We start from the raw sequence: 25,824 nt of genomic DNA, 5'->3' as shown, positions 1-25,824 counted from the left end.
GATGCTCACCATAATCAGTGCAAAGTTGGGGCTGAAATCCTTCCGCAGAAGTGGACAGAGTTGGCACTTAAGGTGGTTAAATCTAAAGCAGGGAAGCTACACTATAAAGAGAGAATCCCACACTGGCCTGGTCAATCTCAATGAATACAAATGCAAGAGCTGCTTTAGTTTAGTAATGAAGAGGAGATTTCTTCTTACCCTGTTCACTGACCGAGGTTCACACTGCTCACACAAGTAGTGCTCAACATCAGAATTCACCCCCATGCAGTCGCAGTGCTGCCAGACCTAGAAAACCAGACATCCCAGTTAGAAATTCCTGTGACAGATCGTATTGACAACTGGCATTTTCTGAAGAAAATACTAAGGGAAGCAAGCAACCTTCCCAAAGGAAATTCAACATCTCCTTTGAGCTATTTCAGAAGACAGACAAGATCCTCGTGCAAGCGTGTGCCCCAGCTTGTTGAAGTTAATTCTGCTTGCCCAGGGACAGGAGCTGCTGATAGTCTCAGGGAAGTGCTAGCTCCTCTCTGGAGAAATGCAAGTTGCATTTCCTCTCTGGAAACAGACTCTTTCAATTCTTTTGGAGAGGAAGTGAAGGTCTGCAGAAATAATTAATGCTACCAGCTACATGGAACTGCTAGTAAATGTTTCACTGGGTATGGAGAAGAGCACCAGGCTCTGTTTTGTGTTCCCCCTGCCTCACCATGCACTTTTCACACTGGATCATGAGTCCTTCATCTTTGTAAAGGCCACAAATGCATCTGATCACGTCCTCGTCCTTCTCGTGCCCGTTCTCCTTCTCGCAGACCGATGTCTCACTGCTGTCAGCCTCACTTGCTGTTTCTCCCACAATCTCATCAATCTGGGCCGCTGCCTCGTGCCGGGCGCTGTAATACGCCTTCCGCAGGCGGCACACGTCGCGCCCCGTCGGGGATTTCCTGCCATAGTATTTCTGTGTGAAACCAAAGCAAAGAAGCAATCAGACAACAGCAGTGTGAGCAGGAGGTCATGGGGGGATCCTCCCCCTCTGCTCTGCGCTCATGAGACCCCCCTCGCAGCACTGGGTGTAGTTCTGGGGTCCTCCAGCGTAAAGACATGGAGCTCTTGGAGCAAGTCCAGAGGAGGCCATGAGGATGAGCAGGGGCTGGAGCAGCTCCTGTGTGAAGACAGGCTGAGAACATTGGGGATGCTCAGCCTGGAGAAGAGAAGCTGGGCTGGGAAAGAAGAAGCTGCGGGAGAGCTCAGAGCAGCTTCCAGTGTCTGAAGGGGGCTACAAGGGTGCTGGAGAGGGACCTTCATCAGGGACTGGAGTGACAGGACAAGGGGTGATGGGTTCAAACTGACACAGGGGAAGTTCAGGCTGGAGATAAGGAAGAAGCTCTTCCCTGTGAGGGTGCTGAGGCGCTGGCACAGGGTACCCAAGGAAGTGGTAAATGCCCCATCCCTGACAGTGATCAAGGCCAGGCTGGACACAGAGCCTTGGGCAACACGGTCTAGTGTGAGGCATCCCTGCCCATGGCAGGGAGGTTGGAACTGGGTGATCTTAAGGTCCTTTCCTACCCAAACCAGGCTGTGATTCTATGATTCTACGCCTGTTCATCAGAAACAGATCATCACAAGATCTCTTCTTCTGAAATATTTCTCTTCTATTACTGTAAGTCAGCAAGAGCATTAAATGAGGCTACATGCCCACTGCCTCTGCAATAGCTTTAAGGCCAGAGAGCCTCACCTCTGCGTTCCGGAAGACCTTCAGCATGTCCCCATCAAAAGCTTCCACAGTTTTGTAATAGCCAGTCAAGATCTGCTTCTCAATTGTGGCAAGGTCCAGGGGATCAGAGATCTTCTCGTAATAGTCTGCATTTCTAAAATGGAATGTATGCACAGTGTAATTTTCACTAGCAATTCAAAGCTGTGCAAATCCATTATGGAAAACCGTGGGTTGCTCTGGGAAGCAAGTACTTACTTTTTCTTTGGGGGTAGGTTCAGGAGGGGAGCTGCAAGAGCCTGCCTGGAGGAATCTGTAACAGAAACACAGAGTTCAACATTTACTTGAGTGAAACTTCAAAAGACAAGTAACTAACAACACTGAATCTAGGTCAAAAAAAGGCTCTTTTACTATCTGAGGCAGAGGGAATTGAAATGCTTTTGCATTTCTAGAAGTCGGTTGCTGTAATGGGACTGCAAGTATCAAAATGAATGGTATTTCCTTGTAATTCTGTCAGTTGTACCATTTTGCTGAACCACTCAAAAAGCAATTTAAAAGGATAGCAACATCTGCAGATTCTGGTGGCAGAGGAAGGGGTTGAGGATAAAGCAAAGTGATTAAAGTCATTACTGGGAGCAGGAGAAAGGGGGGAAAAAAGGAAGGTTCTTTAACATCCTGAAAGAAACTATTTTTTTCCTAGGATTTGCCATTCAGTCCATTGTTTCAGAGGCTGAGAAAGCCTTCAGGGAGGTTTTGTAAGGAGTGTCACCTTCACCTTTATAGGCTATGATGCTATCACATATTTCCTTAAAGATCTGGGCTAGGCGGGCAGCACGAGCCACTTCAATGTTCTCCTCAGCTGCAGCCAAGCGGCGGGTTCGCACGGAGCGGGCGGTCTGAAGGGCTGAGAACTGGGTCATGAACACATCTGAAAGAGGGCAAAAAGAATGATCCATTCCCAGTGTCTTCTCCCATCCAGCAACTCCCCCAGTTATTAAAACGAATGTGATTTCTAAGCCACTGCAATAGTAAAAGGCTTCAGTTTTATATTCCCAAGTCACCTCTCACTGCTTCGAGCTCATCTAAATGGTTAAGCTGGTTAGCAAAGGATTTTGTGTTGCTGGAACAAATACAGCATGTCACTGGATTCACCCAAAACACTTCCCAACTTCGCCTGTACCTGACAGTGGGACCCAGTCCTGCCTGGCTGTGAAGATTGTGGTCCTACAAAGAGAGAGTGCTATTTTTGGAGCAGGATTAATCCGTTTTTGTCCTGTTCCCATAGCTGTGTGCCAAAAAGCTTTGTTCTCTAAAGACCTGAATTCCACTGAATTATGAGGATAAATGACAATTGTCACAGTCAGCACAACTGTTTCTAGTCTAGGGATACAGAATGCAGTAAACAGCCCTTCTCTGTGAGGGTCCAATCCTGGAAGATGTTAAATATCATCTTCCTCCTCTTCTGATAAAGCACTCTTGATCAACACGAGACATGACAACTTCTACCAGGACTGGAGAGACACGAGGGCTGCTGGGGGAACAGAAACAGATCCAGCAACCACACCAATGGTTTGAGAGTACAAAATTCTCATCCTTAAGCAAACAGCATTAAGTGTTTCAGAGGAAACTGCAGAATCCCATTATGCCAAAACCCCACTGAAACAGCAAAAGAGCTTCTGTCTTACCCTGCCACGTAAAGATAAGGGCATTCATACACAAACATGTCTGTAGGTATTTTTCTCTGTATAGCATTCCCTGTATGTATTATAAAAGGTATGTGGAACTTGTAGTAACTCTACATTTGATTTACACAGAGCTTACTTCAACTCTTCATATAGGTTCTCAAAGCAGCAACCTGAGGAACCTGTGTTGGCCTCACCAGATTTAATGTTCCCATCATCCCGACAGATCCCGTTCCAGCGGTTGTACAGTGATGTGCTGTGGATATTGTCACTGACATGCTTCACTTCCTCTTGCTTCTGTCGAATCTTTTCCCAGTTTCGTACCAAAAATACATGGTGTTTCAGCACAAAATTCCTATGGGAATTTAGAAAAGCATTCAAGAATCATCTTCTTAGTGTAAAATCGATTCCTTAACATGGGGAAGAAGATATTCAGAGGCACTCTGAACTCGGAGGTTCTCTCCTCAGCAGAGAGGAATTCCACCCTAGCTGCTTAGAGGAGAACTAAGGACTGCTTACTCAGACATTTCATGAGGACCTGTCTCACAGAAACAACTCAACATTTGCACAAGGCTCCAATTCTGAGGACAATCCCACTCAAAGAATTCCTTACCTTTCCCTGTTTGACATGGGCTTCATCTGCAGCTGTGGTGTCAGCCTTGTCGGTGCATTCACACTTTCACTGGGTTCCTCTGGGATGTGACCCCTCTGGAAAACACATCATTCTGATAGACAGGAAAAACTGTGCCAAGAACTTGGCAAAGCACTAGAAGTAGCTGCTGAGACAGAACCTGTAGTATTTCTCTACAGTATTTCTCTGAAGTTTACAATATACCAATACAGGGGTTTTGCTCTGATGGCATGAACCCATTTCCTAGCCTTTATTCACCAAAAAAGCTGGGTTTACTACTTACTCTCTTCTTTAGTTTGTGCTTTGACTTCCTTTTCTCTTTTGACCGTCCAGGCCTTCTGTGGGTGCTCACAGGCTGATTGCTTTTGCTTGAAAGTCCATTCATCCGCTGACTTTTACCCCCGATTATTCCTCTGCATTTGTCAAAACCACATTTGCAGAGTTGCTTTGAGAAAGAAAACAGAAATATCCATTTAATATAACCCACAAATCACGTAGATCCTCTCTCAATATTCTAAAGAACCTGCTGTGTCAAATACAACACAAAAGCTGTTGTTAAGCGACCTTCAACTTGACAGAACTGTTTGTCCTGGCTGAGTTTTCTCAAGGCCTTGCACTGGGAGCCTTACCTGTTTCTCAACATTAAAGGAATGAAAATTGTAGTCATAAGTCAGTTCAGTACCAGCAGGCATGTCTTTAAGCGCGTACAATCCAATCCTGTAAACACCATTCACAGACCTGCCGGGAAAACACAGTGAAAGATTCCCAAGAATTACAAGGAAAAGGCTTTGTCCACACAGTGGAAGAGTTAGAGACAGGAAGCAACACTTCTGCTCTGCCCTGGATTATGCTTGTTCTTCATTTGTGCTATTCTTTGTTTCTCTCTCGCAACAAACTTTGGTAGCCAAAAAAGTGAACACTGGATTTACAGAGAGGAGGAAGCTGTGCTTCAAACAGAGAAGCTCCAAATTATATTGGCTGCTGTGGCAGACCTACTTCTCAACCACCATGATTCAGGCCCTCCCCCTAAATCAAAAGCTTACCTTGACCATCAGACCTCATTTCACAACACACACTAAAACGAGCTGCCTCTCCAATACCTTTGCTTCTTTTTTTGTACTGGATTTTCCACTGTAACACTTGATTACTATTGCTTAAATCCACTAGAATTAGCTGGGAATCGCCAGCTTCTCTGCCACCATCTTATCAGAACCATCTGCTACTCACTCTCAGTCACTCACTACAAGTTTCTCAGAAGTGCTTCCTACTAGCCTGGCACTGACTTGCTTCTGATAACACAGTACTGATATGACACAGGATTTGCTGAAATCAGACTACTTCCCTCTTTGCCTCCTTTAAAAACCAGTATTTGAATTGAAGGAAAGAAGAAACACACAAGAGATTATTTTTGGCATTACCCAGGCTTCAAATGTGGAGCAGATTAACAGTATGACAACAACAACGTTGGATTTGCCTTCCCAGTAAACTTAGCTCCTGTCTCCAAACTGTCCAATGCTTGAACACATTACATCACTCCTCTTGTGCAATGCAAGCATCATAGAAATGTTATTTACAGTGTTCAGCTTGATTCCCCTCCCTATTTTTAGATGAGATTCTCTTGATGCTCTGGTTATCTACATGTTAGTCACTGCCATCCCAGTCTTCCAGTAAACACAATATGTTTTTCTTACCATTTCTGCATCTCACAGTTAGGATTACAGCTGTGGTTGATAAAACGAGCCTCATTGCCCATACGATAACTATCTATCACCATTCCACTGTCTAAATTCAGGCAGTAATGATCACTGTGATTATGGTACTGTTCAATCATCCGGTTCCTAGGAAGCAACACAGGAAAGTTATTTGTGATTCTGCTTGTTGCTGCAAAACAGGGAGTAACAAAGTCATAGAGCATTTGAGAATTCTGAGAGAGGGTTCTGAAGGAAAAGCAATGATCATCTTTGATACTTTACAGAACCAGACACCTCGAGATGGAGGAAAACCATTGTTATACCTATTTTTATAAGTCAAGGCCACTGACAGAGCTTGCATTAGAATTTAGAAATTTGCTCTTCTGGAATGCTCCCTTTTGGGTTCTGCAGATTATTTGTCTACATTTCATGGTGATAACCTGTGTATGGAAGAGAAAATGCAAGTATACATTCTTTGGTGTGTATCTGTACGCATGTGTACAACAATCAGCTGCTTTCATTAGCTGGGACCGGACACAATTGCTGGGATGACATCCATGGATTACAGCTTCCTCTTTTTAGCAAGAGAGCAACAAGAGTCAATTGTGTTAGCAGGTATTTCTGTATGAGAAGATTTCATTTGTCTTTTGATGGGTCTCTAAGAGCAAGGACATCCCTCCAATCTCAATTGTCCTGTGATGCCGGGGAATTAAAAGACTACACCTTCTTTCATTCGTTATTAATGCTCCCACTTGCTCTTTTTCATACCCATCTGTAAAAGCTGACCACTCTTCCTGCTCCATTCTGCCCCTCAGTTCTACCTTGCACAGTCCAAATCCTGCACAGTCCTCATAATGACATAAAATTCACATGCACTTGTGGCATTTGGCATTTCTAGAGCAGATGTGGCAGATGATGCATTCCAAATGCTAATCATGCCTCTCTATTTGACTGAGAAAAACTTGGTGGATCGAAAGAGCTCAATTCTAGGCCTGCCTTCTGGTGGCTGTGACCAGAAAAGCATTCTTCCCCCCCTTCCTCTCCCCTTTGTTTCTGCCTAAGGGTTTCCCAGCAATGATAATAGATGCTAAAGTCATTTATTGAGCCCTCCATGCTAAAGCAGCAAATAAATGTTTCTACCTGAATTCTTGCTCACTAACAACTTCGCCCAGATATTCAATGATAAACTGTCCTGCTTTCAGGGGTTCTTTGGTACGAATACCCCATCCTTTCTCCTCAGCCCGGAACCTCTCCAGGCACTGCACCCATTCATGCCTCTGTATCCGCTGATTGCAGCACTGGTCACCACAAGGGCACGTGTTTGGTGAACACTCCGCAAAGATCATCCTAAAATAGAAAGCAAAGAAGTTAAAGGCAGGTGCGTGGCCTACTTTTACACCTATCACACAAAGGGAAAAAGAAATGCCTTTGTTAAACACCCAGCCTGGTTTGGGTTGGAAGGGATCTTAAAGCTCCTCCAGCTCCAACCCCCTGCCACGGGCAGGGACACCTTCCACTAGAGCAGGCTGCTCCAAGCCCCTGTGTCCAACCTGCCCTTGAACACTGCCAGGGATGGGGCAGCCACAAAGAACTAAAATGCTTCTTGTTTACAAGGGATAATACACACAGAGATTCACAACCTGCCCCCCACTGCTATTCAAAGATCAAAATGGAGCTTTTCAAGGCATCTTTCCTCTGAAGAAGGGGGGGGGGGTGTCATACGTGCAGCAGAAGGTTACCCTTCACGCTCTGGAACAAGACTTTAACTCCTGGGGTTGCATCCAGCACAACTCTTTTCTTAACGTATTATTAACTGATGTGAAATATTACATTTATTGAAACAGCCTTCTCATCAATCAACCTCTTTCTAACCTGTTGAGACAGTCCTCCACACAGCCCTTCCCATTGTCATCATCTGGTTTCTTACAGTTGCAGGTGGTGGCCTCATAGCCAGAGAGAGGCTTGACATCCACATAGACATCTGGAGAGAAAAGAAAACAACAAAAAACAAACCCAAACAGGGAAAAGAATTCTTTCCAGGTGAAAACCAAAGTTATTTCTCCACAAGACTTTCATTCCAATTCCATCAAGCAAAAAGGAGGAGATGGCAGTGTCTTTGGGAGGATGAAGAGCATGACAGACAGGAGGGTGTCAGAAATTCCACACTGAACACACTTGAATAATAAGATTTTACTTACTAGAACGGATTTTTTTATAAAGTGGGACATCTGGCTTTTTATACAACTAAAAGGAAGAGAAAGAAAATGTTAATACATTGCAGAAGTGCTTCTGTTAGTCAAAAGAATCATGGAAACTGTGTTCTGTACATAGGGAAGTTTTGTAATCCCTACAAAATACAGCTGCATTCTCTTCTTTAGGCTCACAGTGCATTAGCAAATAGCTCAAAAGAAGTACCTGGGTAACAGCACTCAGGCTAAGGGAGTTAGCTGAGCATTCTGCCTCACAGACTTTATTCTTCCCATACTCTGAACAGAGCAGTGTGGATCACGAGGACAATACTGAAGAGTAATTATTGAAACCTACTTTGGAGAAAGCCTCTTTGGTGGAATTACCATGTGCCAACACATCCTAACAGTTGGACTCAACGATCTTAAGGGTCTTTTCCAACCTAAAGGATTCTGTGACAACTGTGACTACAGGTAGGAGCCAAGAGAAATGCAGATTCATCTTCTAACTAGAGAAACTTCCTCTGCAGATGGAGATGACTGAGGGAAAAGGCAAGTTCAGATCACGTTTCATAACCTCCTATATACTCCAACCTTTCAAACAGGCTTTAAGGAATGATTTCAAATCATTACATATTTCACATACATTTGCTGCATTAACAGCCTTACTGCAGTGACATGTGTGGCCAACAGACACTGAGCAAACTGTGTAACCTGTACAACCACTGTACAAACAAAACTGCTCTGGAAGGAGTTCCCAAATTCCAGGTAGATACAGAAAATGTCATGGAAATAGATCACATATGTATTATTTACGTAACATTGACTAGATAAGATAAGCAGATGCAAGTAATCTGCAATAGACGGCAAGAAGCTGAAATGTCAACCAGGAGCATAACCTGAAGATTCAATTTTGGTGGCATTACAAAGAGTAGCTGGAGCCACAACCACCTGGGGATTTGTCTTGCTCATTTACACGCTTAAGTTACATGTCTCCGAGTGCTCTCTTGCTATAAAGCTGGGGAAAGATTTACCCTCCAGCCTTAAATCCTGTGTTCAATCACTCGGTGGAAACTTCTCGGGGAGAAAACAAAATAGTCCTATTTTTAGGTCTGCCCATATTTAAAGCTCTTTCAAAAGAATGAGGCTGTTAAAGAGTTTCTCTTCTTTCCTCAGCATGAAAATCTCAGCTTGCAAGTGAAAAATAAATTCCACTCTGCTGGGATTGATCCAAGAAAAATAAGGGCTGAGATTTCTCAGCGCTGTTGGCAGCACATCTGAATTCTCCCGAGGCGTGTCTAAAACAAGATCACTGCAGAGAGCAGCCACACACCAAAATAAGAGTCTGCTCCAAAAGGAAAGACTTTTTGCAGCAGAAACCCCTGGGATTGCTATTTTGCAAGAGAGGGAATAATGGAAATTATTCCTATTAAATACATATGCAAATCCTTTTCTTCCTCAGAGTGGCAGCCACAAGAGTATTCACCAACACACGGGGTACAGAAACGGTTTCATGGAAGAGTCAATGCTATTTTCTTTCTAAGACTTCTGATGGTAATCTGGGCAACCCAGGAACTTTGTATCTTGTACCTGATTGTGTTTCCACTGCCAGAGGATGTCGTAAGGCAGCTGGAAGTCGATCCTCTTCTGTCTGAGATACTTTCCTGAAACAAAAAAGGTTTGTCAGTGGCACACACTCAGCTTCCCATATCCCCAAGGGGTGAATGAGCTGCTCGCAGGCCCTGCGCCAGCTTCTGATAGGGCCTCTCCACGCTGGAAAGGCCAAGAGGCAGAAGAGCAGAGTCCTCCCAGAACATTTTGTTTGTCTGGCAAGCCCAGGGAAGAGCCCTGCACAACGCTCCCTTCGACCCTGTCAGCTTTAAACCTTGCCTGCCTGCGAGGAGACTGCTGGCTTAGACAGGAGATGCCCAGTGAGGCTGGTGCAGAGGGAGCTGCCTTCTGCGTTGACGTTGGTGTTACAGATGCCACCAAACTCCAGCAGTCACAGTTCAACTCCCAAGAGCAGGGCCAGGAGCCTGCTGGGGTCACTGAACCTGAGCTACACAAGGGACCAGAGCAAATTAACAACATGAATTCAACTCTGTGCCTCACGGTGGCTTCTGGGCAGGAATCTCACGGCTGACGCTTTTCTGCATCCACATGAGCACAGTGATGTGGCACAAGGACCAAATCTGCCTGCACCATTCATGCAAGCTGGTAAACCACAACGTTGTACTCAAAGAAACCAAACAGGATCCAAGCCTGTTCCTGTGACCTTCACAAAGAGAGACTTAAGAACAAACTCGGGCTTGGCGAACACATTCCTAAACCTTCTGGAAAGACTTCAAGCTGATCTATGTTTTCAGCAGTAACTGACACTCACTTTACAAAGGAGTTACTACTCTCATTGCAGATTTAGACTCTATTCCAAAATTTACTGTCACCCTGAAGCTTTCTCCAAAAGAGGGAAACTGACTCATTACACACTTTGTTAATACGAGACCTGGGGCCTGACACAGGCACTGGGTTAGTCCTGGCCAAGCTTAAAATGTTCTCTCATCATTTTGCTGGACTACAACAAAATGGACTGTATCAAAAGCAGCACAAGCAGCAGGTCATGGGGGGATCCTGTCCCTCTGCTGTGCTCTGGGGAGAGCCCCCCTGCATCCTGTGTCCAGTACTGTGTCACAAAACTGAAGTGAGGAGGGACTAAGGACGAGGTGTCAGCCCCGTGTCTGATTTTCCCAGCTTTTCCAAATGTTAACAAGTGCCTTTCCGTCCCTCCAGCTGGAAGAGGTTTCATGTACATTCACACACATGCCCTCGCCACTGGAAAATAACAACTGTAATGTTTTCCTTCCAATTTACCCCTCAATTACTCTCCATTTTCAATGCTTTATTCATCCATCGCAGGTTCCAGGAAAGAGCTAAATCTGCTGGGAATTTGCTTCCACTTCTATGACCTCAGCAGAGAAACAAAAGGCTCTTTCAGGTGCCCTGGCATCGTGCCTGGATGCATGGAATGTCCCTCCAGCCCCGTCAAGTGGGCACTAGTGCAGTCATGTGGCAGAGAGCTAAACCTGGGAGCTCTGCAGTTAAACCACTCTCCAGCGACCCGATACGGAGTCACTGAAGCAGCTTTAACGTCAGAGTAGGAGCTTGTTTGTGTCTGCTACACAACCAACCACGGGGTGAGGGCCTTGTGGAGAGAGAACAGGAGCATCCTGACAGATGGTTCAGTCACACACCAATTCTGTGACCCAATTTGAAGAGGAACTGAGAAAGGTCATGGGTTTGAGGAACTAAATTACCAGCTTCAGTCCTGAATTTGCACTTACTGGTTCAGCCAGATCTCTGCAACTTCACTGCTACCACCTCCCTGTGAGAGTCAACGTTGTACATGGAGCAAGAAAGTTCAGGTCAAGAAGACAAACCAATGACACGTTTGTATTTGATGGGACAAATATTCCCTCTGAATAATATGGAATTTCCCAAACTAGCCCAGTCTAGAGGAGTAGACTTGTGAGCTCCATCCTGGAACTCTTGAGTTCTACATGCTCATGCCTTAGGTTACGGCACAAGGCAAAGGGAAGCCCTAAACCTCATTTCTGTTCTACCCAAGGCCTCGAAGTCTATTAAGTCCCCAATATTGCCTGCTTAGTTTTTGAGATTTAGCAAATGCTTATAATAGTCTCTGGCTATTCTACTGTAATGTGAGTTTGAAAAGGAGACTATTTATTGTACTGCATTTAAGCAAAAGTATTCTGAAGTTAAAACAGGTTTGAAACTAGACTGGTTCTTTCTAATAGTAAACAAACCCTGAGAACAAAGTTCATGCAGCAAGGGAATAAAAAAGCCTTTTGAGTGAAGCTTTTGCACTGCAGAACACAGGCAGATGAGTGTGACCTTTGGCAAAGCTCCTGTGCTGAAAGACATGAGTAACCTTGCAAAGGGCTACAAGAAGAAAGGAAAAAAAGGGAGACCCTGTGATCCAGAGTAATTCCGTGTCACCCAAGTGTGGTATTTGTTCCCAACAACTCAAACACCCATGAAGTACCCACCAACGTGAATAGGGGCTGGAAACAATCCATGCTCATGCTCTCCAGGAGTATACTCCAGCTTTTCTTTCTTCAGTTGGATGAGGCGGCTCTTGGGACTGTGGAGAACAGTGGCAAAACCCCATCAGGATGAGGAACAGTCATTTGCAACCCCCATCTCTTCTGGTTGAATCATGGCACAAATGGCCAGAACACCAGGCGAGAGAATAACAACAGAAATGGCCCCAGAAAACCTGCTTTCCAGGCTGGTTTCCAAACACACTTATCACACCCATTTCAAGCTTGTGATTTGATTTTTCTCCATAACTGCTATTCAGGCAGCACCTAATGGGACACCATCAACTTTAAATGCCTGGTGGGTGATCTATTTATGTGATGTAATCACAAAAGAAGATCAACAAACCTTATCTGATGTTGCCTGCTCAGTTATCCAGCACGTACAGGTATAGTGCCTGCTCCCCTAAATTGCTAAGAGCAAACATTGTGCTACCCCTTCAGAAGGCTGCTCATCAAGAAAAGCAGGAAAAGAACAGAAGTCAGAGTTAAAAGCAGTGAGACGCCCCCTTTATTGCAGGAAAGAATAGGAATATGAAATCAGAGTGATTGGATGGGCCAGGGAGATGGTGAACCATTAGCTCAATAACCTGCCTTTCTAAACAGCACTTTTTGGCTACTACAACTATGGAAAGAAGAAAGTCAAGTGGTTTATGTGTAGTACTGCAACCCCTGCAGCATTCTGAAGAGACTTCTAAATGTTAAATACAGTCCAGATTAAAATGATACTGAAGCCTATTAAAGTTTACTGAAGCTTTTTAAGGGATTTCTTTTAATAACTGGATATACAACTGAAAGCTGATGCAGTGAAACTTGTACTATTATTCGCTGAATGGAAAACGGAAGTTAATCCTTCCCCCCCCATATTGAGATACAGTTATCAGCAAGTGAAAATCATTACTGAAGGGCAGAAACAGGACTGATGGATGGCAGTAACCTGGGGTTCATACACTCTTCTAACCCTCTGTGGATTTCGGGTACTCATTCCACAAGTATAACAAGTTCCTACGGTTTAGGTAGTGAAAGAAAAGCTGAGGCACACTGCTGAAATGAGGCTCTGCTGAGCTCAGGGTTGCACATACACTTCCTCAAACAACTCTCCTTTGATCGAGTTATATGGCGAGGCTTTAGTTATTATCATACATTTGCATTTAACTTAGTATCTCCAGGTGGACACACGGCCATTCCTAGTCAAAAAGCTGAGCTCTTGGCCAGAAGCTCTTCCCTGGGAGGGTGCTGAGGCGCCGGCACAGGGTGCCCAGAGAAGCTGTGGCTGCCCCATCCCTGGCAGTGTTCAAGGCCAGGTTGGACACAGGGGCTTGGAGCAACCTGCTCTAGTGGAAGGTGTCCCTGCCCGGGGCAGGGGTTGGAGCTGGAGGAGCTTTAAGGTCCCTTCAACCCAAACCGCTCCATGATTACGAAGAGAAAATGGGAAGGTATTTTGCAAAGGCAAAGTGTGAACCTCCATTTCTAAGAGGCAAATCCTTAAACTAAAGGCATGAAAAAAAAAAGGAAAAACATTCAGTGAAAAGGTGACTTAATTCAAGCCAAATGTGCTCCTTTTAACACCCACATATTCACTGTAAAGGAAGGCAATGGAAAAATAAATGATGGTAAATAAGCTGCAAGGAGGAAAGCAGAGTGGAAAGGAAATGCAGAAGGCAATTATCTAAACCCACAAATAGCTCATGAATTCCTTCAGGCACTGCAGACACACCCGTGTGAGACCCAGCCACAAAGAACACTGGGGAAAGCACCTACACTGCTTCCCTTCTAAACACAGCAGTGAAGAGTTCTGAGAGGCATGTAAAAACTCTCACAACAAGTCACTGAGCTGAACAAAGGCCACCAATACTTCAGGGACTTCCGAGGGAAAGGCTGAGATGTCAAAATAAAGCACAATTCTTCATTAAAAGGAATCTACTCAGTCGAGTAGGAACAATACACGGTTCTAGAAACATCACCACTGTGCAGAACACACCTCATGAATTAAAAAAGGCCTCTCCACACTACCTGTAAAAGGTCTGTATTAGCAGGTGCACGTGTTCCCACTGGGAAGGTGAGGAGCTATTTTAGGCTGGGGTTTCTCAGCAGGCAATCAAGGTTCTGGTTTTGTGTTCAGCTACTATCTTTATGAGAAGACTCCGCTGCACTCTCTCCTTGCACTTTGCTGTAGTCCAAGTGGCACTAACATGACCCTGACCAGTGCCTCGGGAGGTTTCCACCCTCATGGCTGCCCACGGAGCCCACAGACCCACTTACACCCAGCCCTGCCTGGCCTGTGTGGTGTGGGGGCACCCACCTCCAGCCCAGCCACTGCCACGGGAGCTGTGGATCCGGTGGTGGCTCAGCCATGCTCTGGCTTCCTGGCTCGAGCCTGGACCTGCCTGGCAAGGGTGGACTGTGTCTGACCCTGGTTACCATCACTAGAGCCGGCCCTGACCCGTACACTGACTTCCCCTTGAACCTTGGCTTGCCCTGGCACACTGGGCTCCTGGCTGCTGTGTGACTGCACACGTGGGGCTGCTCGGAGCCAGTGCTGCTCGTGCCAGTTTTTAACTGAGCTGGAACACCTGCAGATGGTGCAGCAACAGGAATTTCCAGGACTAAGCCTAAGTCCTTGCAGCCTCCCAGGATCAAGGACAAGTACCTTGGCTCATTTTCATACCATGCTCTTTAAGGTGTTTCCCTCTGTAAGCAGATATAATGATTATTGCAGCTGAAAAGCAAAAGATCTCTCCCGAGAACAGAGAGATGGATTTACTGGATACAGGGATTAACACTTAACTGTACCATCACTAGAGGGTGCCCTACGATTAGAGTTGCATTTATGTTCTCCACCAAGATCCTGGTTTTAGACTCCTACAGCAGGAAGTGATATAAATTCTGGGATAACAACATTAACTTCTGCTCTCCTCTTGCAATGGCAGATGTCTGACTGTGCAGGAGAACTGGAACAGCAAGTTAAATCGCTAGAAAACTGAATTATACAGAAGTGACTCTTGTTCTGCTGATTTAGTTTGCTGAACCAACTCAGTGAGGAAGTGACGCGGTGCTAGCACGGAAGGACGGTGGGATCAGCCCTTCAAGCTGCAGCTTATCACAAACATCAGTATCAGTGCAAGGGAAGAACTCAGCATGGGGAGCAGCAGGCAAAGGGAAAGACCAAATCAGATCCCTTTAAGCTTCAAGGGAAGTGCAACACAAAATGTGATGGGAGAGGGAGGATTATAAGTAGATTGTAAGAAGGCTTTGTCATGGCCTCCTCCAGGGTGTGAACTTGAGTCCATCATCAGCCACAATACCCACCTACTAGTGGTCTGTGGAACATTTTAAGTGGTCAACAGTGTGGTAAGAAGGTACCAGAGTTTCTCTTTTTTAATCTGTCAGATCACATTAAAAGAGAACTGCAAATTCTTGACGTCAACACACTTGTGCAAATGGCTGCAGGAATGTAACTACAAGCAGAAGCAGAAGCGGGCTGGTTATCAGAAGTGGGAGATGGGCACCTCCTAAGGCACCCAAGGTTTGACCCAACCACTGATGAGAAAATCAAAGGCGGCTGGATTTTTACTCTAAACATCTCACAGAAAATGAAGATGAGTTTCACTGCCTGTGAAGTGAACAGGGCATGTACCTGAAATTCTCTCACCCAAAGGATGACCAGTTGTCATCATTCAGTCAATACAAATAGAAACCTAATGGCTCCTCTCACGTAGACACTGCCCTCAGGACCTGAACACCTCAAGCTCCCCCAGAACTTTTGCTGCCATCAGCACCAAGACTGTTGAATGCTGCCTCTTCCCTTCCTAACCTGAACCACTTTCAGACTGCTCGAGACTGGGGCTACGTTTTAAATCTTCACTGGCTCAGATTCTGAGAATTATCATGCATTAATTTTTTCACAGCCTTGAATTAAGTTGGTGGTTTTATTTCAGCTACTGAGTAGTGGCAGCTCTGTACGGTTCTAGGTGAAAGGAGACAGTTTCCACTGGCATATCAGCAGCTTTGCAGTGGTGTTACTTACTCTGTGGTTTTGTACACATCAGAGTAGAGCCCTGCCTTCTGGTACTTCTTCTTTGGGGGTCGAGGGGCTTTTTTCTCACGCTGGGCTAGAGCTGGCAAAGGCTGTTCAGTGTTTTCAGATGCAGGTGGTTTCCCAAGGGCATCCTGTGGACTGGGAGGTTCAGCTGCTGGCTCAGAGAAACTGGAAGAAAAAGGAAAGACTGAAGATTCTCTCACCGCAGTTCATGGTTCCTCTCTAGCATCCAGCCAGCAGAAAAAGCAACGTCCCTGCTTCTGAATTAGTAGATGCCACTGCTAGTTACAAAAATGTAATTCAGTGATCAGGATCAAGTGGTGGTTAAGCGTAATCGTAAGAAATGTAGGATCTTTTTATAGTAGTGTTATTAATAATTACATGAAGAATGTTGTTTGTACTCATAACATTTATCCCTTGGAGTCTCAGCTGAGAGAAGGTTCCAGACACAGTCTGTGAATCTAAATGCCTACATTACAGTATTCATTCCTGAAACACAAATAAGGTGGTTATTTTTCAGAACTATTCTAAAAACACACAGAGGAAGACTTATGGAAGAGTTCGATCTGTTTGTATTGATCGTTCTGGGGATAAGCATGTGAAAACTAGACCAGAGGTAGCTTTCCGGTGTGATCCTTTACTAGCCACTGGTTGCGGAGGTGCACACCTTAACTCCTCCTTGCTGCTTTGGTTTTACTCTTTATTTGCTGTATATCAACTGATCTCGCCTTATGTTCTGTGTTGATTCACAAGTATTTGTTTGCAGTGCATATGAGTATCACTCTAAGATCCCCATGGTGCACGTAACTCTCTCAATCCCTTATTCCAACAGGATGAAGGAACAATCTTTGCTAAGGTACCTCATCAGGAAATTTGTTACCAACTCATTAAAAGTATTCCTCACCAAGACAACCATAAAGCTTGCTTCCCTTAAGGCACAAGCACAAAACCAACAGGTTTAGATTACCTGAGATTCCATCCCATCTTGGGGTGTTCAGTAACTCAGGAAGACCCTAAAGCACGCTTAACACTGACATGTTAGTTTCCTCTACACTGAAAAGCAAGTGTAACAAGCAGAGCTCATTACAGCAGGATTCTTTCATGGACTGAACTGATATAAAATCAACAACTATCCTGATGGTACAAAACTGTAAGGGAATTACCTCTTATTGCTCTCCTGTTCATCTTCTGGCAAAGGCTTTTGGCGTTTCCTGGCCTGCTCCTCTGCAAGCCACCTCTTCCTCTTCCAGCCTTTCCGGTGATCTGTATTCAAGTTCACGCTCTGCACCACAGCTTCAATCACATCTGTGATGGTGTCAGGTCCCAGGTGTAAGGGGCTGCTGCTTTCTTCTCTCTTCTCTAGCTCCTGGCTGACCAGTCGAGCTGCCTGGAAAGCCTGCATTGAGACGACAGCCTGGAGCGGGTACTTCCGAGGCCTCCCAGGCCTGCGCTTCACAAAGTTATTCCCTGTCCGTGCCTGCCTCTGCAGCTTTTTGGCTTTCAGGATCTTATTGACGTGGTCCAGATTTTTTTTTGTTGCCAAGATCTTGTTATAATTGCACATTTTCCTCGCTTGTCGCTGCATGGCTTCAACCACGCTCCTCTTGAGGTGCCGCGGGGAGTAGCTGTTTGGTAGCCTGTCCGACAGAAGCGAGATGCTATCGCTGCAGGAGCTGCTGGGAATTGCTGGAGCTACAAGGCTGTCCTGTTTCCCCAGCCCTCTCTCCCGGTTGTGGTTTCGAGCAGGACTAGCTGACGGTGGAACAGACACATTTGCCATGACTGCTTCTAAGGTTTTGTCCAAAGTAGCCTGGCCTTCGTGCTGTGCCATGCGCTGCAGCAGGGTATCCACTGGATCATCAGCACTTGCCAGCCTTCCTCCCCGTGCAGGTATCACTGAAACACAAATACACACACACTGAGAGACCTGAGATACAGCCATGTGAGCCTGGAATGAAAACAGTACAGCTGGGTAGGCTGACAGGCTTTTACATCCTCTAATGGCCGAGAAGACACCAGATTCTGGAACAGAAGCTCTAATGGGGAAGGGACCCAGTGATGCAGAAATGCAAAATCTACATTTTAGATCAGCTTTAACACACATTTATTCTCTCTTTAGTCACACACAGTCCCCATTTCTTAGAGCTGCAAAAAAAAGAGAGTTTCCAGGTCCACCATATAGATTATGCTGTATCAAAAAAGGAGTTTGTTCCACACCAAGAGCTTCCCAAAACTGGTTCTTGGTGATAGCATTTAATGAGAAGAAGCCCTGTTTTTTCTGGAATAAAACAGATGCTGCCTTCTCCTAAACAGATCACAATTGCATATTAACATTTACAGAATGTTACTGCTCCTTGGGGCCAGTTAGTTAGATTAGACCTACTTAAAGCAGTGGGTCTGAGGCTGCAGACTGAAGAGCGTGTGCTCGTGCAAAGGTAACTGGTAAGGGGAAGGCAACAGAGTGTTTCTATAAAAGGGCGTCTGTGATTTGACAGGAGGGAGATGATGCATTAGCTGACAAGAGAAAGCACAAATAGCTGCAGAGAGTGCACGACTTAGACAAGGAGGTTTTAAATCCTAAAATCCTCCTGTGAGCAACATTCTTCCTACAGGTTGGAAAAGGAACGCAGAAACATACTTATTTGTCAGGTTGGTGCTGTAAGCACTTGGAAAACCCAGGAACCTGAGCAGCTCTGGGAGAAGTGGAAGGATTTACACTTCCAGCTTTCAATTTGAGATCAGATTATAAAGAGAATTTACCCTTTGTTTTCTTCTGCTCTTTAAATACACGTGGGGATGGAGCTGAGGGTTCCTCACAGAAACACCATCAGTTTAGCACCGTGAGCTCTATAAACACCTGCCCCATCCAACGACAACCAAACTCTCCACCACATTTAGGCACCAAGTCTAATGGATGCCCTTGAACTAGTGCTTCTGTTTGGAATCTGATCCAAAAGGCTGGGACAACTGAAGGCTGTGATCTCCAAACCAGCTGCAGCCCTGGTGGGGCACACTCGCAGCCCTCAGGAACAAAGCAGCTCTCTGACAAACACACTGAAATCCCACATGCATTCCAGATCCACGGAAATCCTAACAAAGACTCATCTTTTCAGCTGCATCATCAGTTCCATGACTTTGAAGTTGATAAACTTGTGATTCCTTCCATTCCTCTGCTCTCCTGCACAAAATCTGCCTGAACTTTTAACACCTTCCTATCCACAGATGGACACTGCCTGCAGCTGCCCCTTTCAGACGTGTAGAACTAAGCTGACAGGACAGAGAGGAAAAGAGAAAACACTTCCTCACTGTGAGGACTTTCTGATTAAAGCTGATTAAAGCATCTGTTACAACTATCTGTTTAGAGGGAGGAGGAAATAGCAGTTTTGGCATGTTCTTCCTATATGGAAATCATAACTAGTTGTGGAAGTACCAAGCCTTAGGATGTTTATTACAAATTGGTGCCTAAGAATGTCTGAATTCTGTTAACAGGACCTCCTTGCAAAAGAAAGCTCAGAACACATCAGGAGTACCTTGCCCTAGGGTCATTCACGACTGGGATGAGCTGCCTGTCATCCTCCATCCCTTTAGCAGGATTCTCACATGCTACCAAGAGAACATAACAGCAGAGCCCACCTTGATCCTAACAGTTATCTACCCAAGAGGAGAAAACTGTCTGCTTTCAGAACAGCACAGAAGTCAAGCTCTTCCCCGTGGAGGAATTAATCTATTCATCTAATCCACTGATTAACTGGAGAGACACAGGCCTTGCTAGCATTAAAGCAACTGAGCTTCATGAAGACTAAGTGAGGAGCCAGACTCCATTCTGGCATAGTTATGCTGCTGCTTCTGGAAGCACCAGCTCAAGTTGCCCTATTCTACAACCCAATTTGCAGCATTTGTGTCCTAAAATGCAAGTGGAAAACCTCCCTATCTCCACGAACATATTGCTGCTCCTAAGTTGCCCCAGCAATGCTGTCTGAGCTGTCTGTAGTAGCATCGGTCTTCCTATAGCAGTGGTCCCAAAAATAAGGCCCCGAAACATGACTTGCCTGTAGAAGATGTGCTCTCAGATGTGGATCTCTTTCTGGAAGGGCTGCAGTTTGTGCTCTCTGATTGCCTGTGGGAAGGTTTGTCCTGTGTTGGCAAAGTGCCTGAAAAACAGATCAGGGAAGAGAAAAGCACAAAAAGAATCGTTTCAGTCTGGCAGTGCCAATACAACATGTTGTAGATGCTGAACAGTCAAACTAAGGTTCCTCTGGTTTAGCTTTAGGAACATTTGCTCGCTATGATGCACGCAGGTGGAGAAGGACAGAAATGGACCATCAAGAAGGAATTTCTCGTAGGCTAATGGCACGGGTAGGACAGTAAACAAGCCAGGAGGAAAAGCCACTTGATCTCATCAGAGCCCTAGCTTTTATGTAAGAAAAGAAACCAACCCCTCTGTGTTGCTACTTCAGAGGAAGCCCTCAGCTTCGTTCCTCTGCAGGTTATCTCCACCAACCACTCTGCTCAGTCACCTACAGCAGGTCACTGCCGGGCCACCACGGCCAACCTGGCTGGGAACCCTGCCAGGGAGGGGGCAGCCACAGCTCCTCTGGGCACCCTGTGCCAGCGCCTCAGCACCCTCACAGGGAAGAGCATCTCAATCTCCCCTCAGGCAGGTTCAAGCCATTCCCCTTGTCCTGTCCCTCCATCCCTTGTCCAAAGCCCCTCTCCAGGTTTCTTGCAGCCCCTTTAGGTACTCTTTAAGGTCTCCCCTTACATCATATCAAAAACATCCGGCCACTTCCAACTGCCCTTAACATAAAGCAGCAAAACATAAATCCTCAAATGCCAAAACAGAGAGAAAAACCCTTCCATACATAAGTAGCCAGAGCAGGGAGGGGGCAGGAGGCACCAGAACAGGGGTATCACCAGAAAAGCAGGAACACAGAGTTAAGCAGAGTGAGGAGGTTTTACTCATTCCTGGTAGCTGGTTGGCTTGGCTCCTGGTCTTTGAAACATCAGTTACAAGTGGTTTTGGGCAAATGATTTCAATTTCAAGGGAGAAATTTAGGTAGGCAAGTATGGGAGGGAGGAGAAGCCATCAAACTGCCTTTACACATCAGAAGTAAGCAAGTAAGAGCACAAGCCACACTTCTGCCTTTCGGAGGTCAACTGTGCTAGCAACAATTACAACAGAAGAGGATCAAAAGTCAAAGTTATTCCCACAAACATCTGTAAGAATCAAGTACAGCCTGAAGTGACACTTAAGCCAGTAGGAATAAGCAGGAATAGCTTCTTCAAGTCCTAAATTTCACGAGATCTGGTTTTTCCTGACTCTTATGCACATGGCAAAGCTCACAGTTCCGGAGTGGAGGTCTTTGCCTTCAACAGCATCACTGCTCAGTCAGTTGTGCTTCAGCTTTGGCTGAGGCTATGAAGAAAGGAGTCATGACAAGGTTTTATCTTAGGCATTCCCAGCAGCATTTAGCAACTGTTCTGAGGTACTGCTGGAGGCCTCAGGTCAGGGATTCCAAAGCTACACTGTAGCAGAGATGATCAAACTAACTAAAACTGAATTCCAAAAGGAAAAGGAAACAGTTTCTGAACTGGAAATGTCATTCACAATGAGCACCAAGAGCTGGGATAAAGCAACTCAACCGAACTTCACCCCAGAGAGAAATGCAGCTCTTAAAGGCTCAAAATCAGGAGAAATTTTAACTCATTTCACCAGAAGGTTACAATTGGAAGGAAAAAGAAGAGACCTTTCCACGAGAAAGCATCCTCAGCATAACTTCACATACTGCTGTGCCAAAGCAAGAGGAATCTGCCGGGTAGAGGTACTGCCACACTCCCCAGCAGCTCTGGAGGAGACACTCTCCTAGTCTGTACCAACTGCTGCACAGAGCAGAGTTCAACAGGACACAGACCTCCCGAGCGAGAGCAAGAGCAGGGCTGGAAGTCAGGCCAGGAGGGTCCCTCCCCAGGCAGGGCCGGCCCTGCCCTCCTGCTCTAGCACGTTCGGTCCAACACAAACCAGCAAGGCCCAGGAAAGCACAGACCGAGTCCTTACCTGTGAGCGGCTGGAGGGCCTTCTCCAGGGAAGGCAGCGGCTCCTTCCGGAGGGGCCGGGAGAGGGGGGGCTCCTGCGCGCCGAACAGGCCGGGGCTCTCGGGCAGCTTTTTACGTCCATTGGCGCCGGCGGAGCCGGGGCCCCTGCAGCTGCCTATTGCACTTGTGAAAAGGTTCGTGTGCTCGTCGCTGCTGCCTGGCTCCGAGCTGGGGGTGAACCCCCCCAGGGACAGCCCCGGGGGGGTTTCTGCACAGTCTATCTGCAGCGGGGTCTGCAGGCCCAGCGCTAAGGAATTGGGCTCCGAAGGCTCTCTCCTGACCCACTGCTCGTCTCTGCTTAGCAAACCCTTGGAAGGTGAAAGGTGTGGACAAGACATGTGACATCTGTGTTTCTCTTTGTGTTTGTACCTCTCCCCAACAGCCTCCTTCCCAAACCTGTAGCGCTTCAGGGACTCCAGAACTGTTCGAGAAGAGCTATTGGCAGTTATAGTGTCCATGGAAACCTGGGGCTGCTCGGAAGAACGATGCTCTCTGTGTTTATGGCGATGCCTGTGCTTATGCTCCAGCATCCAGCCATAAGCCATCTCGGGTGGAACGCTGGGGTACGTACTCATTGACAAGAGCGGAGTCCTGCTCGTGGTGAGGAAAGCCTCCTGGCGTAGAAGTTTATGCTTCTTCTTGTGGTATTTGGTGGGATTGAGAAGCAGATGGCCTGTATGCATGTACGAAGGTGGTGGCAAGGGGGTAGTAAAAGAAGGAGAAGGCGGAGGAGGATAAAGAGTTGGAGGGTACCTTCCATAATAACCTAAGCCGATGGGGGCAGCTGCAAGGGGAGAGGGAGAGTAAGGCATGCCGTAAGAGGGGTAGAACCCGGTACTGGAGAGAGGAAAGCTCAGGCTATGCATAAAGGGCATTTCTGCCATCGCCTCCCGCATTTTGGGAGGCCTGCCTCTCTTCTTCTTTAAATCAGGTTTTCTAATGTAGTGCAAAGGATCTAAAGGAAAAGTAGGATGGGTATAGAAACTATTGAAGTTTATCCTAAAAATGGTAGGCAGCAAATCTCGGGGTATAAAATGGTGACTTCGGTGGGTTATTCTGATTTCACTCAGCCGGCTTATCAGCTCCTCTAACTCGGCGAGGAAATCTGGGTCCTGCCTCCCCCGAAGCTGAGGGTACTTCTTTTTCCTTTTTCGCTTCTGCCTCTTCATTTTGTCATAACTAAGGTAGTCGTGGCTGCGGCGCTTGCACTTGTGCTTGTGCTTCTCTTTCAGGTTACTTAGAACAGTGGAAGTTTCGGGTGGGATGAGGGAAACGTGGTCGAACGAATGCCTCTTCTTCTTCTGGCCGCAGAACTTCTCCGCTCGGTCCGAGGTGCTGTTGTTGTCTGTCCCTATCCCGCTGTCGCTGGGGATCGTCTCGTCGCTGTGGGACTCGCTCACAGGGGAAGGGGTGGCTTCCTTCAGCGAGGTCAGCTCACTCAGGTGAGAAGGAGAGTTTGGCAGCAGCGTAGGTGGAGACAACCTCCTCCTGCCCTTAGCAGCCTTTTTCATGGCGAGGGTCTGAACGACACCGCCCTGCCTGGAGTGGATGTGTAAGTACGGCACCGAGCTGGGCTCGATAAACCCGGCGTCGCTGCTCACGGGGCTCTGTCCCCCGCTCACTGCGGAAGACTGGGAGCAAACTGGAGACGGAAGGATCTCAGAACTGTTACCTGCTGAAGGCAGCAAGTGGGGAAGAACTTGTCCCAGTGAGGTACCGGGAGCTTGTTGAGCAGACTTCTCCAGAACTGTCAAACTGGCCGAGCTGCTGGTTAAAATACCATTGAGGACAGCTTTAGGTTTCCTTCCTCTCCTTTTTCCTATATAAATCGTTCCTTTCTTGCTGACATTTATTTGCTGGCCTAATTTGGAGCCGAACGTGGCAGCAAGAGTGGACACGGTGTTGTGGAGTTTAGATTGCACTTTCCCTTTGTTATTTGGTTCCACTGTACTCGACAGAATCTGATTCAGGAGCTTCTTTCGCTTCAGAGTTTTCATCTTATTTATTTTCCGAATGATGGTTTTCATCAACTGCCCATTATTTCTCTTGGCAACTTTTCGGTCTGAGTCCGCTTCCAAATCACTCATGCTACAAAGAGCAGGCTTTTGGACTTCCTCTGGCCCTCGGAGCTGGTCCTTTCTCTCAAAGAAGTCCCCAGCTCGATGCTGGTCGCCTTCGGAACCCATCTTGCTCGAGTTCTCTGTGCCAACAAAAGGAGCCACAGAAAGAATCGGTGGCTTCATTTTAATCGAGGACCTGATCTGTCTTTTAGGCCTCCCTCTCTTTTTAGGAAAAGGTTGTCCTGGTAAGCTCTGTTTTAAGGAGGGAATTTCTACTTCAGGTTGCAAGATTGGCGGTTCTTGCTCCTCTTTCGACTGCACTGAGAAGACTTTTGATGCTGGGATCTTTAGAGTTCTTTTGGGGGGACCTTCGAGCTCTGGCATCTCCTTGGATTTAGGTCTTCCTCTTTTGGGTTTATACATGTCAGGTAAGAAATCATCTGACATACACAAACTAGAGGGTTTGTGAGTGCTGTAGAACTTCGGAGTTTGCTTGTCAGTCTCAGCTAAGAGTGCAAGAGACTGTCCATTAGCTTCATTCAGTTTTGGCAGCTGATGTTTGACAAAGTCGTGCTCCACAAACGAAGATGTTCCTATGTTCTTCAAGAATTTGGCCTGCTCCAAATTACTGCCTGACAGTGCACTGTAGGAAATGTTCTTAAAAAGCTCTGACCTTTCTAGATCTAGACCCTTTGGAGGCCGACACGTGTTTCTTGACACCACTTTAGTCCACCGTGGTTTCCTTCCTTTTCTTTTCTTTAAAGGTTTTGATTGCTGAGTAGTGCTCAGAGTCTTGGCTCCTTGGCAGGATTTCTCCGATGCAGCTATCGCACCGATCTTTAGGAACTGCTTGCTACTAAACAAGCTTGTGAAACTAACTACTGAAGGGGTGACAGTAGCATGAATGCTCGTTTCAGCTGCCAAAATGGGCTTTTTCCCTGTAGAAGGACTAGTTCTTGAAGTTTCTATGTAAGTAGCTTTTGAATCGTTTAAGTCTTTCTCAGCACCTTTAAAATCGGTGCTCAGAGTGTGGCTCAATGTTCTGTTTATATTCAGAAGTGCACTGTCAGAGGAAAACTGAGTTTTGCCAATCTGATCTGAAATCCCTTCTAAGAGATCTGCTGTGGAACTTAAATGCAATGAGCTCGATGCTAACTGGGAAGATGTTGTTGAGAGGCTCCTGTTTAAGGTGGTAACAGACACTGTGGGTGAAGGCGATGGGAGATTGCCCTCTCCTACTGCACTAAAGGGGGACTTTGCTGTCGATACATCTGAAGCACCTCCTGTTCTGAAGTCTGGTGAAGTGCAATATACAGGAGGCTGTTTTTCATGCTTAGAAGTTTCATAAATCCCTTTCTCACTGGTTGAGTAAGCATCCTGCGGCATGCAGACTCCTTCACTAAACATCTCTTTGCCTACATCTGCAATTTCCTTCCGGATTGAGAATTTTTCCAAGATGCTTTCTTTATTCTGTCTTATAACATGCTTCTCAAATGTTTTGCTAGTAGTATTTTCCCTCACTACATCTGTAGTCTCATGGCTTTCAAGGCTACTGAGGTTTGAATTGCAAGGAAGTTTAAAGGGCTCCGAGGCAGGCAGGAGAGAGTCTGCTTTCAGACTTCCAG

The 25,824-nt window shown here is 46.2% G+C and overlaps 1 protein-coding gene across 1 annotated transcript in view; it reads right to left on the bottom strand.

Moving 5' to 3' along the window:
• The window catches only part of ASH1L (ash1 (absent, small, or homeotic)-like (Drosophila)), a 37,573-nt gene that overhangs the window by 5,623 nt on the left and 6,126 nt on the right, over positions 1 to 25,824 (bottom strand). Inside the window, exons 4-22 of the mRNA XM_010015573.1 lie at positions 22,102 to 25,817; positions 20,096 to 20,197; positions 17,210 to 17,942; positions 16,035 to 16,214; positions 11,957 to 12,051; positions 9,486 to 9,559; positions 7,908 to 7,953; positions 7,582 to 7,690; positions 6,850 to 7,056; positions 5,710 to 5,856; positions 4,648 to 4,756; positions 4,302 to 4,463; positions 4,001 to 4,095; positions 3,585 to 3,742; positions 2,481 to 2,633; positions 1,964 to 2,018; positions 1,730 to 1,862; positions 704 to 952; positions 199 to 285 (exon numbers count right to left, since the gene is read on the bottom strand). Coding sequence (XP_010013875.1) covers positions 199 to 285; positions 704 to 952; positions 1,730 to 1,862; positions 1,964 to 2,018; positions 2,481 to 2,633; positions 3,585 to 3,742; positions 4,001 to 4,095; positions 4,302 to 4,463; positions 4,648 to 4,756; positions 5,710 to 5,856; positions 6,850 to 7,056; positions 7,582 to 7,690; positions 7,908 to 7,953; positions 9,486 to 9,559; positions 11,957 to 12,051; positions 16,035 to 16,214; positions 17,210 to 17,942; positions 20,096 to 20,197; positions 22,102 to 25,817 — 6,610 coding nt within the window. The remainder of the gene's footprint in view (positions 1 to 198; positions 286 to 703; positions 953 to 1,729; positions 1,863 to 1,963; positions 2,019 to 2,480; positions 2,634 to 3,584; positions 3,743 to 4,000; positions 4,096 to 4,301; positions 4,464 to 4,647; positions 4,757 to 5,709; positions 5,857 to 6,849; positions 7,057 to 7,581; positions 7,691 to 7,907; positions 7,954 to 9,485; positions 9,560 to 11,956; positions 12,052 to 16,034; positions 16,215 to 17,209; positions 17,943 to 20,095; positions 20,198 to 22,101; positions 25,818 to 25,824) is intronic.

Source organism: Nestor notabilis, unplaced genomic scaffold, assembly GCF_000696875.1.
Source record: "Nestor notabilis isolate BGI_N333 unplaced genomic scaffold, ASM69687v1 scaffold11560, whole genome shotgun sequence".
Taxonomy (NCBI): domain Eukaryota; kingdom Metazoa; phylum Chordata; class Aves; order Psittaciformes; family Psittacidae; genus Nestor; species Nestor notabilis.
The sequence above is the reverse complement of the archived record's forward strand: the minus strand, read 5'-3'. Positions and strand labels throughout refer to the sequence as shown.